We start from the raw sequence: 12,469 nt of genomic DNA, 5'->3' as shown, positions 1-12,469 counted from the left end.
CTTCATTATGAACTAACTCCACTAACATTACTATCCTATGATTTTTATTATTGATTACTTCATTTATTTTATTTTTTGACTGTTTGATAAAAATTGCGAAAATCAGGGGTCTCTTAATCATTTTCTCTAATTTTTTTTCAGTTTATTGTTATGGACTTGTACCGGCTTATTATGAACTAAAATTGTACTATTAATATTATCGGAATTTAAAATTTTAAAAGGCCTTTTCCATAATTTTTTGTTTGTTTTTAATTTCAATATTTATTACAACTGTTAAATAGTTAACATCTAGTAATATTGATAAATAATAACATAAATTTAAATAAATAAGAGTGCAAAGGATAGAACTTACATGAAAATATCCGTAATATGATGATTTAATATAAAATAGAAGCAAATAATAATAAAAACTAGCTGTAAGTGGAATTCTGTCTTAAGTCAATTAAGGCATCGTGCCTTAAGGCAAATTGCTGGAACTTCCCGTACCAAAAATTATTATTTTTTTAAAAACGATTAACATTTTTGAAAAAAAAATTACTTTGAAAAAATAAGATTTTTGAGAAACTATAAATTGGACAAAAAAATACTTTTTTTTAAAAAAAATTGTTTTTAATTTTTTTTTTTAAAAAAAAATTTTTTTTTTTCTTTATTTTGACATATCTGAACTTTTTTTTCAAAGCAATCGTACTGCTTTAACTGCATGGGGACAAAATATAAAGCGCGTAAGCGCCGCGTCGCTGTCTAACGCATAAGCATTGATACGGAACCCATAGGAATGTTAACAAAATGTATACTTATTGTTAAAATCTCTATAAAATATCTGATAATTTGATGTGCATATGTCTAATGATCATTTTTGACCGCCAAATGGCTCATTTTTTTACTTTTTCCTCCATATCTCCGAAACCGCTAGACCTACCTTTATGAAAATATTTTATCGATTCTTCATCTTGTCAATACAAAAGAAATATTTTTTGAATTATTCAAATCGGACGCTCCGTTCTTTTAAAAATTGAGTTACCGTTTTCGGCACTTTTTGCCCCGTATCTTCGGAACGGCTAGACCTGCCTTCGCCAAAAACTAATCAGCACGTCTCCTTATCAATACGAATCGAATGTTTTTTGAATTATTCAAATCGGTTGATCCGTTTTCCCGAAATCGTCGACGAAAATTTGTATCCGCACATACATACACACACGTACATACATACACACACACCACACACACACACACACACACATACATCCATTTTTTCTAAGGTATGCCAAAATGTTCAGAAACCTCTGAAACGTAAAGATATATAAAAATTTTCATTTTTGATTTTTTTGCGATTACTATAACTTGCCCTACGGGAAGTTAATAATATTAAAATTAATATAAATAAAAAATAATATAAATAAAATTTCTGAATAATAAAATAATACTAGAAAATTAATAAAATATAACAAAATAACAATAATAGAAATAGTAAGATAATAATAATAACTAGTGGGGTGGGTGGCATCGTGCCTTAAGGCAAATTGCTGGAACTTCCCGTACCGTAACGAAATGTTCGAGGATTACTGAATGATTTCAAATAGATTATTATAAATATTGTAACATTGTCTAATATTTATAAATATTATATAAACTGAATTGCAGAGTTGAAATTATTTGTAAAGTATATTAGAACTATAGTCAAAATTAAAAATAAATATTTTCGATATACAAAAAACTAAAAAAAAAAAAAAAAAAATTCTTTTTCCAAAATCGATTATTTTGTTAAGACAAGCAGAAAGTTCTTTGAATCATTTAAATCGGACGCTTAGTTCACTCAAAAACTGCCATTTTTTACATATTTAGCTCCGTATCTTTAAAATGGCTGGGCCTGCCTTTGTCAAAAACTAATAAACACTTCTCCCAATCATTACTAATTGAATGTTTTTTAGATCATTCAAATCGCATACTCCGTTCTCTCAAAAATACGATTTCTATTTTCTGCACTCTTTGCTCCGTATCTCCGAAACGGCTGGACCTGTCTTTGACAAAAACTAATCAGCTCTTTTCCCTATCAATAGGAATCGGATGCTTTTTGAACCATTCAAATCGGTTGATCCGTGCGCCCTCAAACGTGACTGGAAATTTGTATCCACACATACATACACACACACACACACACACACATCCATTTTTTCTGAGGTATGCCAAAACGTTCAGAAACCTTCAAAACGTCGAGAAATGTAAAAATTTTCAATTCCGATTTTCGGCCCATTACAATAACTTACCCTACGGGAAGTTAATAATAATAATAACTAGTGGGGTGGGTGGCATCGTGCCTTAAGGCAAATTGCTGGAACTTCCCGTACCGTAACGAAATGTTCGAGGATTACTGAATGTTTTCAAATAGATTATTATAAATATTGTAACATTGTCTAATATTTATAAATATTATATAAACTGAATTGCAGAGTTGAAATTATTTGTAAAGTATATTAGAACTATAGTCAGAATTAAAAATAAATATTTTCGATATACAAAAAAAAAAAAAAAAAAAAAAAAAAAAAAAAAAAAAATGGAGAAATTTTTTTTTTTCAAAATCGATTATTTTGTTAAGACAAGCAGAAAGTTCTTTGAATCATTTAAATCGTTCTCTCGTTCTCTCAAAAACTGCCATTTTTTACATATTTAGCTCCGTATCTTCAAAATGGCTGGGCCTGCCTTTGCCAAAAACTAATAAACACTTCTCCCAATCATTACTAATTGAATGTTTTTTAGATCATTCAAATCGGATACTCCGTTCTCTCAAAAATACGATTTCTATTTTCTGCACTCTTGGCTCCGTATTTCCGAAACGGCTGGACCTGCCTTTGCCAAAAACTAATCAGCTCTTTTCCCTATCAATAGGAATCGAATGTTTTTTGAACCATTCAAATCGGTTGATCCGTGCGCCCTAAAACGTGACTGGAAATTGTATCCACCACATACATACACACACACACACACACACACACACACACATCCATTTTTTCTGAGGTATGCCAAAACGTTCAGAAACCTTCAAAACGTCGAGAAATGTAAAAATTTTCAATTCCGATTTTCGGCCCATTACAATAACTTACCCTACGGGAAGTTAATAATAGTGTTTACAAATGTCTATTTCCTTTCCATAATGGTAAAAGTAATCCATATCTCTGCGGATATGGAGTTTTGTCTCTTAGATTTTGTGGATTTAAATTTTGATCATAATGTGATTTAGTTTGTTCCTTACTATGTATTAAATTTTCACGAGCAAGTTTGTTAGCATGTAGCAATCATGGATTTCAATTCATGAACATAAGTGTCGTAATTATATTGATAATTGTTAGATTTTATTAAAGACAAAGGTAACTCTATTTTTCTACCAAAAACAATTCGAAAGGCGTGTAGTTGGTTGCGTCATGAATAGTGGTGTTATGAAAAAAACGGCATACTTAATGCATCTATCCCAATCGGTTTGAGTTTTATTAATATATGTTCTTAAGTTTTGTACATAATCCCTATGTATCCTTTCGCATGAGCCATTCGACTCTGGTCTATATGGAGAAGTTGTTAACCTTTTTATTTTTAATAATTTGCAAACATCTTTAAATAAGTTGCTAGTGAACGTAGTTCCCTGATCGGACAATATTTCTTTCCGAAGACCGAACTTTAAAACAATTTCTGATACAACTGCGTCTGCAACCGTTGCGCTCTCTTGGTTAGAAATGGGTATTGCGCCCGCAAATTTAGTGAGATCGCAAATGTATGTTAAGAGTCATTTATTTTCCGACTCAGAAATTGGATACGGACCACAAATGTCAATGCAAATTTTTTCAAAAGGTTCTCTAGCGGTAGTTGTAATTACTAAGGGTTGTTCACTTAATCTAGATCAGTGGTTCCTAACCTTTTCAATTTCACTACACCTCTGAACAAGTATGGGATTTGAGTTTACCCCTAGCTAATTTAAAGTTATTAAAATCGCACAAATTTGAACGAAAATATGTTTATTATCCAACTTCATTTATAGAACAAATGTTTGGTCTTTAATTGTTGCAAAATATTCTTCTTTTTTGTGTTCTCTGATTTTCAAGAAACAATCCAATTTCTTCTCGGAATTCGTAAACCCTACTTACAACTTTGCCTCCTGATAACCAACGTACGCCTGTACGCACGCCTTAGGGGGTGCCAAAACGAGTTTTGGAAATTAAATTTATGATATATTATAATACTTTTTATTATTTATATAAAATCTAGAAGACTTAATAAATTATAATAAACAATCTAACCTAACTAGGGATACGGAGACACAAAAAGCGTATTTATTTTGCAATGTGATATCAATAGAAACAATTAACAGATTAATAACTCAGCAAATTAGTAACTAACAACTCTGTTTAATGCTTAATCTGCTTATTCAATTTTTTCTTTGTTTGAAGTTACCGTGAAATTGAAAAGGAAATTATCTAGTGTTCAATCCCATAAGCGCAAACCTGCGAATGATTAAATTAATTATTGGGCATTATTGACGAAAATTTGCAAGCTGATTTAGTTTAAACAAATTATAATCGGGAATATAAAAAATGGGGAGTCAGTGCTTAGAAAATGACATGTTTATTCCGAAAAATTGAATTGTAACTTTTGTTTTTGTTGCAAATGTTTAGCATCTGATGAACTTTATGAAGGTTATGAAAATGTAACAAACATGAAAAATGAAAGCAAAATTTACTTTAGAACAAAAATCTTAAGGTCTTTTTTTATACCTAGTGCTGTCTATACTCTAAATTTAATTATAATTATCATTAGACATATGCATATCAAATTAACAGATATTTTATAAAGACTTTAACCCTTTCCACTCGCGAATTCCGAGATTTATATGAATTTTTCATACAAATCTAGGAAAATTCATGGAGCGGGGGCTTCCAGTGGAAAGGGTTTATAATAAGTACAAATTTTGTTTACATTTCTACGCGTAAAAATGTAAAACCGTAAATGGCGCGCTTACATATTTCAAATTAAAACATATTTCAAATTTAAACAAATTAATTTTTTTCAATTTTTTCAATTTTTTCAAAGCTTTTAAAACATTTAAATAACTTCTCCTTCGGGAAGTTAATAATTAGTAATAATAAAGTACATAATTATAAATTACAATTAAACACCATTTGTCAGTAGGCACTATTTTTTTAATATAATGAGAAAAGTCGACTGCCCGAGGCCAATTAATTTATGTAATTAAATTCATTACATAAGCTAAATTATCCTCGGTATTAAACTAGGTTCGTTCCATCTTCAGGACATTTGTCAAGAAACATGATCTTGATAAGATTTAAGCAAACAATATGTTTAAGAAAAGAAGGAGAAGATGGATTTTTTAATTAATAAAATTTTATTAATTTGCTTAAATCTTATCAAGATCTTGTTTCTTGACAGATGTCCTGGAGATGGAACGTACCTAGTTCCGAAACGTAAATAAATAAAAAAATGGTTTATTAAAAAACTTTCTCGTTTTTATTACTTTTTGAATTCTTTGTTCGAAGCTTTACAATATATATATATATATATATATATATATATATATATATATATATATATATATATATATATATATATATATATATATATATATATATTGCTCTAATATTTAGAAGTTAGAAATGCAGCGGTCGATTCTATGTGCATATTAGCGCTCCATAATTCTGAGTTTGCTGAAATGTCTTTGGATTTTCTTGTTGATATGTTTAATGATGAAATCGAAGATGTTAGATTGAAAGCCATAAGCAGTTTGTCTAAAATTTCTGAAAATATTGTACTGAGAGAAGATCAATTAGAAACAATTTTAGGAGCACTGGAGGTATTTTGTTCATTAAACATAGTCATATTTAAAGTTTTAAATAATATTATTGTCTGAATTTAAGGACTTTTCAGTCGAGGTACGAGAAGGGCTGCATGATATGTTGGGGTCATGTAATCTTGCAAGTGCAGATTGTTTACAAATGCTCTTAGAAAAATTATTGGACACATTGCAAAAGTATCCACAGGTTAATATTTTATTATATTTAATTAGACTCTATCTAAAAATCTTCAACAAAAATTTTCAACCGATTTTACATCCAGGATAAAGTCTCGACTTGGGGCTGTACAATGCGCGTTGGATCGAGACACCCATCATTTGTTTTGATGTTAGCACCTCAATTAATTCAGGTGCATCCTTTTCTCGAACAAGCAGAACCAAATATAGATGATCCTGCATGTATCCTTATAGTTTGTGTGTGTGTTTGTTTAATTGTACCTTCATACAATTCATCTGTTTTTTATGATGTCAGCTAAGTTTTTGGTCAGTTATATTTTTTAATTCATTGCATATAGTTTTAGTGAAAAACTACATATTTGTAATACTTGTCATATAACAATAGATTGTTGATGTTTAATAATAAACTTTGAAATAGATTAATTTATGAATTGATCTGTAGCAATAATTAAGGAATAATATTTCTATGTATTTGTAGCTTAGTTTAGCATTTCTAATGAGGACATTAGTTTCTGATAACCTTCTGTAATATATTTTACTTAATGCGTAATTAGATGTTGCAGTTTTAATAATGGTTTTGAATGCTGCACAATTTAGTAGGCCTTTGTTAGCCCTTTTTCCACAATATATTACTTGGCACTATGACTATTTACGAGATACAATGCCTCATAGAGTTCCACGGTTATTATTCTCCGGAGGCAACGACATTGAACGAAAATTGAAGGCGAATGTTGACTCACACAAGTTTCTTAAATTATTTATTGAACAAATTGATAATGCAATGGAAAACTGCACAAGAGAAAATTTGATATTGCTATTCAAAAGGGCGCAAACAGACCTTGAGAAGTATTGTCACAAATACTAGTTATACTAATTATTTTATTTAATGCATAATATTTTTAGATTAGCTGAAATTGATCTCGATATTTCTGGGCCAGCACAATTTATGAATATTTACATAAATGCACAATCTTTATTGATTAAATCATTAGATTGTCGTGAGGTTTATACAACTAATGGGCCTCCGACATTTATTATACTGCTTCTACAAAAATGTCAACAGTAAGTAATTTTTTGTTTTAAGTCATATATATATATATATATATATATATATATATATATATATATATATGTGTGTGTATATATATGATAAAATTGTTTCTTGGGAATCCATCCAGTAATTAAAAAACAGTTTTATTGAAAAATGTTTTTATTTAGAGAACATACGTTTCGGGTCTTGATTTGACCCATCTTCAGTGCTAAAATTAAATAATTTAGGGTTACAAATTAAAACAATATAATAATACATAATTACAGACAAAAATAAGTAAAACCAATGTATATGAAAGGTATATATGAAAAACAACCATAAAATAAACAATTGTAAAGAAACTCACGATACAAATACATTTTGAAAAATAACACAAAAACACACAAAATTGCACGAAAAAATAAATATGTTACAAAAAATTGATAAAACGTCGTGTTATGAAAATTTTTAAAAAATTGTAAAATTAAAATAAATAATATATTTTCAAATTTACTTTCAAATTCAAGATTCAATCATTCTTTTAATATGTCAAAAAAATCCTTCATAAAAAAATTCAATACTGTTTATTCAAAAAAGGCAAACGAATCCAAAATAAATATAAACCCTGATATCATCAATAAATGGGTAAAAAACATTTCCGATTTAGACATCCCATCCAATGTTTTGAACATTTTAGCACTTGGTCCTATATTTTCCATTCCACAACAGAAAAAATCGTTTAATTTTGTCAAAACACTTAGCTCTTTAGAATATAGTTTACGTAATTTAAAAGATATCAATGAAAAAAACCGCATTAAATCTATTTTTTGCAACCAACATAATTCATTTTTCAGATTTGACATTTCTAACATTTATCAACATAAAGAATTACTCAAAGACATCCACTTTTGCAAATCCTTTATCAAATAACACCCAGAAATTATTGTTACCAGGGCAGATAAGGGTAACATCACGGTTATCATGAACAAAATTGACTATATTTCCAAATCCATGTCCCTCCTAGCTGATGTAAACATTTACGAACCTATAAATTCAGATCCCACTGACCTTATAAATCGGAATACTTTGAAATTCATTGATTCATTTATAGAAAACAAGCAAATCCCCAAACCTCTCTCTCTACAATTAAAAACCTACAATCCCATTTCCCCAAAACTTTATTGTCTTCCCAAAATCCACAAAGATGGTTTTCTTCTTCGACCAATAGTTGCTGACTTAAATTCCCCTCTTTGCAAATTATCCAAATTCATTAGTTCAATTTTATCAATATCACTCATAATTAGGTATTTGATTTTTTTTATGTTTTTAATGGAAAGATCATATATAAGTTTTATAACAAAGTTTTTTTCTTTTGTTTTTTCTCGCAATAATTAAAAAGTTATACCAAATTAAAATTTGAGTTTGAATTCGGTATCGAAGAGCGCCGACAAATCCCGAACGAAGCCAAGCGCGTGTGATGTCATTCTGTTACGGGTGATCCATAGTAGTATACAGCTTTGAACATGTGCTATGCTTTGAGCTTTGTATAATATCGTTCTGTCATTGTTAAATATTCAAAAATATATAAAAAATGTCAAATGTAAAATGTTATCGCTGTTGTTTTGTACCATTATGTACAAATACCAATGAAAGAGTTTGATTTTCTCAAACCTCATGCGGTTGTTAATCATAATATGGTACCTTTAATATTTGTTATCATCGCAGCAGCACTAGAGAATTTACAAACACCTATAATTTCAAGTTAAATTTAGAAGAATAAGAAGAAGAATATTTAAGAAAATTTTCATGACAAAAGAAATGGCTAAATGTATATTTCATATATTTATTATTTTATTTGTTTATTATACATTTATCGTTTATTGCATTTGTATCATATCATCAAAATATATTGAATAATAACTAATTAAGACTTTAACTTTATTAACTTTCTACAGAGTTGAACAGCTTTGGGTATATATTTTTGGACCAGAATACTATACATTTTTTAATGAGATCTTGAGTGTTTGCATCATCATATTTCAATACGCTAACATATTTTTTTTGATCGTCTCAAAGTTTTGATCGGCAACACAAAAGATTCCCTTTCTTATACCTGTCATTAACAATTGCAGTTGCATTTGAGCATTACACTTTAAGCTTATTTTGCCCTTCGGCATTATATTCGGCATTATATTATATCGAAGATGAGCGTGATTTTTGACTCATTAATTATTAATGTAACTAAATAGGCTTTGCTTCGAACTCGATTTTCTGGAGATACACGTGCTTTTAAAATACAAATTCCATTTTTACGACTAAGTTGAGCATAACCCACAGCTTTGTCGCCGTAACTTTCACGCGATGCTCTAAAATTAATTTATTAGGTAATTATATTCAATATAAAATTAATACTTAAATATTGTGATTTATAATATTTTTTAACAGACTTACATGAATGCCTTGGCGTCTCGAACTTCCGCAGAATTAAACCGAAAATCATTTTTTAAAAATTCGGCTACCATAAATATATCAATATTAGGAACATTATCAGAATTTGCTTTTATAAATCCTTTATCACACATAGTTGAACTAAATTAACTTCAACAAATCGTTTTTAAAGGAAAATTTACCACGTGTTTATCAAGTTCCGTAAAATATAGTCGTAAGCTGCACTAATAGAGTAACGGCACTGCGCTGTTATGAGGTTGCAATTACAATCTGACGTCACAGACACGGTAGCCAATCGTGGCGCGTTACGGTCACATGACTAATTTTTGAATTTAATCAATTTTTAAACGTATCAATAAATTTAATAATGTAGTTTTAAAGCGCATAAAAATAAATATATTTGTTTTTTCAAATTCCCAATTCTCCCCATTTTTCAAAAATTCTTTCGAACTCATTCCCAAACTTAACTCCCTCAATATCTACCATCTGATTTTTCCTTTATAAGTTTAGATGTTGTTTTCCTCTTCACTAACATTTCACCTGAACTTATTCTCTCTGCCATAGACCATAAATGGGTTGATATTAGCAAACACACAGATTTCAATTTTTCTTGGTTCCTGAAATGTATTAATTTCATTATTTCCAATACTTATTTTTCGTTCAACGACTCCTTTTTTGAACAAAAATTTGGCACTCCAATGGGTTCCAGTTTGAGTGCCCCACTTGCTGAACTTTGTATGCAGTTCCTAGAGAACTTTACTCTTAATACCTTGTCTTATGCACCTCTTTTTTACAAACGTTACGTTGACGACATTTTAACTTGCATTCCTACTTATAACATAACCAATTTCCTAAATTCTTTTAATAATTTCGACACACACCTTTGTTTTACCTTAGAGACTCAACTTAACAACTCCATTAATTTTTTAGATATCACCCTTTTTATAAATAACGGCTCCATCACTACATGTTGGTATCAAAAATCCACTTGGTCTGGACGTTATTTAAACTACCAATCCTATCACCCCAAATCGACTAAGATTGCATCTATCATCAACTTACTAGATCATGCCATCCTTCTTTCTCATCCATCACATTGGGAAAAAAATATTAATTTGATATATTCTACCCTTCAAAATAATTCCTATCCACTACAACTTTTACGCTCAGTATTAAATAATAGGTTACCTTTTCTTCGTAATAAATTCCGTACATCTTCCTTATTTACCTCCCAATCAGAACAAAATAGTAGCATTTCACAAACCCTTAACCCTGTTCCTGAAAATTCACTATCTCTCAATTCCTTCATCTCATTACCGTACATTGACTGCCTTTTTCACTCATGGAAAAAACTTTTTTCATCCGCTGGTCTGTTCGACTGGACTCTCACAGACTTATACACTAATTTAAAAACTCCTACCCCTATTTCCCGCACGTCAAACGCCGTATATGTCATTGATTGTAATGATTGTTCAAGTTGTTATTTTGGCGAAACTTCACAATTTCTCTCAAAAAGAATGCACCAACACGAACTTAATAGTTTAAACAGGAAACAAAATAAAACCATGATCACCGAACATGTCTCCAACTTTAAACATTCTTTTAATTTCACCAATCCAAGAGTTATTCATCGAGAAGCCAACACTTTACGCAGAAAGTTCGCTGAGAGTATTTTCATACAAATATTACCTGCTATTAACAAACGTTTTGATTCGGCTTCTCTTTGCAATATTAACCGCGATGCTTCGAATAATTTTTTCAATATGCGCAATGCATCCTAACACTTCTTTTATGCATATATATGTATGTATGTGTATATATGTGTATATGTATGTGTTTGCATATATATGTATGTATATATGCATTTATTGTTTTGCGTATATATTAATACATATATATGTTATGTTATAATTTTTTGTATAATAACTTGTTCCATAACTAATACCGTTTTCAGTTAATATCTTTACTTTTTCTTAAGAAATTTCTCTTCATCACATATTTTTTCATTTTTACATTGTCTATCATGGTTTTATTATGTTGCTATATTTTCATTTTGATCCACATATTATGTTTAACCGTTGATTATGGATTGCTTACACATTTGTATTTTTTCTATGTTCCTACTGCGCATGATCGCTGAGAAAATCTTTGTAATATGAAACCACTAAAATTCTCTCTATCCCGTTCTCTCATCCAATGACGATACAGTTTCCACTATTTTCCGCAAACACTTAAGGTGCGTCCACACCTAACGAACGAACACGAACGAACATGTCGAACGAACATGTCGAACAAGAAAATACAAAGAAGAACGAACAGGTACACGAACGAACGCAAAAAAATCCAAACAAACGCCTCAAAGCAGTGAGGGCTTGAATCTTTTTGTTCGAGGATGTACCGTGAAACGTCAGATTTATTATTTAAAGTGGCGAGAAAGAGCAAAATTATTTAAAGTCATCAATTTTACAAGATTTGTCAATAACATCAATATCTTATTATAAACACAACAAAAACTAATGCAGGACTGCACATTTTTACATCAAAAAAGAAAAATGTTTGTCTACATTCGTGGTAGCGTCCACACTGCACATACGAGAACAAACATGAACGAACAATTCCCTTTGATGTACCGACAAGTTGCGGAACATTGCTCGCCATGTTTGTTTATGTTCGTTCGTGATCGTTGTGGCGTCCACACTATGCTGTTGCCGTTCGTTCTGGTACGTTCATTTATGTTCGTTCGTGTTCGTTCGTTAGGCGTGGACGCACCTTTATAATAAACACAACATAAACTAATGCAGGACTGCACATTTTAACACCAAAAAAGAAAAATGTTTGTCTACATTCGTGGTAGCGTCCACGCTGCACATACGAGTTCAAACATGAACGAACAATTCCCTTTGATGTACCGACAAGTTGCGGAACATTGCTCGCCATGTTTGTTTATGTTCGTTCGTGATCGT

At 30.2% G+C, this 12,469-nt stretch overlaps 1 protein-coding gene across 1 annotated transcript in view; it reads left to right on the top strand.

Moving 5' to 3' along the window:
- The window catches only part of LOC113369765 (integrator complex subunit 4-like), an 80,375-nt gene that overhangs the window by 59,066 nt on the left and 8,840 nt on the right, over positions 1 to 12,469 (top strand). Inside the window, exons 8-12 of the mRNA XM_026610337.1 lie at positions 5,646 to 5,851; positions 5,916 to 6,038; positions 6,115 to 6,250; positions 6,583 to 6,874; positions 6,932 to 7,090. Coding sequence (XP_026466122.1) covers positions 5,646 to 5,851; positions 5,916 to 6,038; positions 6,115 to 6,250; positions 6,583 to 6,874; positions 6,932 to 7,090 — 916 coding nt within the window. The remainder of the gene's footprint in view (positions 1 to 5,645; positions 5,852 to 5,915; positions 6,039 to 6,114; positions 6,251 to 6,582; positions 6,875 to 6,931; positions 7,091 to 12,469) is intronic.

The sequence above is a fragment of the Ctenocephalides felis genome, unplaced genomic scaffold, assembly GCF_003426905.1.
Source record: "Ctenocephalides felis isolate EL2017-DRISC unplaced genomic scaffold, ASM342690v1 CF-g0.4_SCAFFOLD_01492, whole genome shotgun sequence".
In the NCBI taxonomy this organism is placed as follows: domain Eukaryota; kingdom Metazoa; phylum Arthropoda; class Insecta; order Siphonaptera; family Pulicidae; genus Ctenocephalides; species Ctenocephalides felis.
This window is presented reverse-complemented; position numbering and strand designations above follow the sequence as displayed.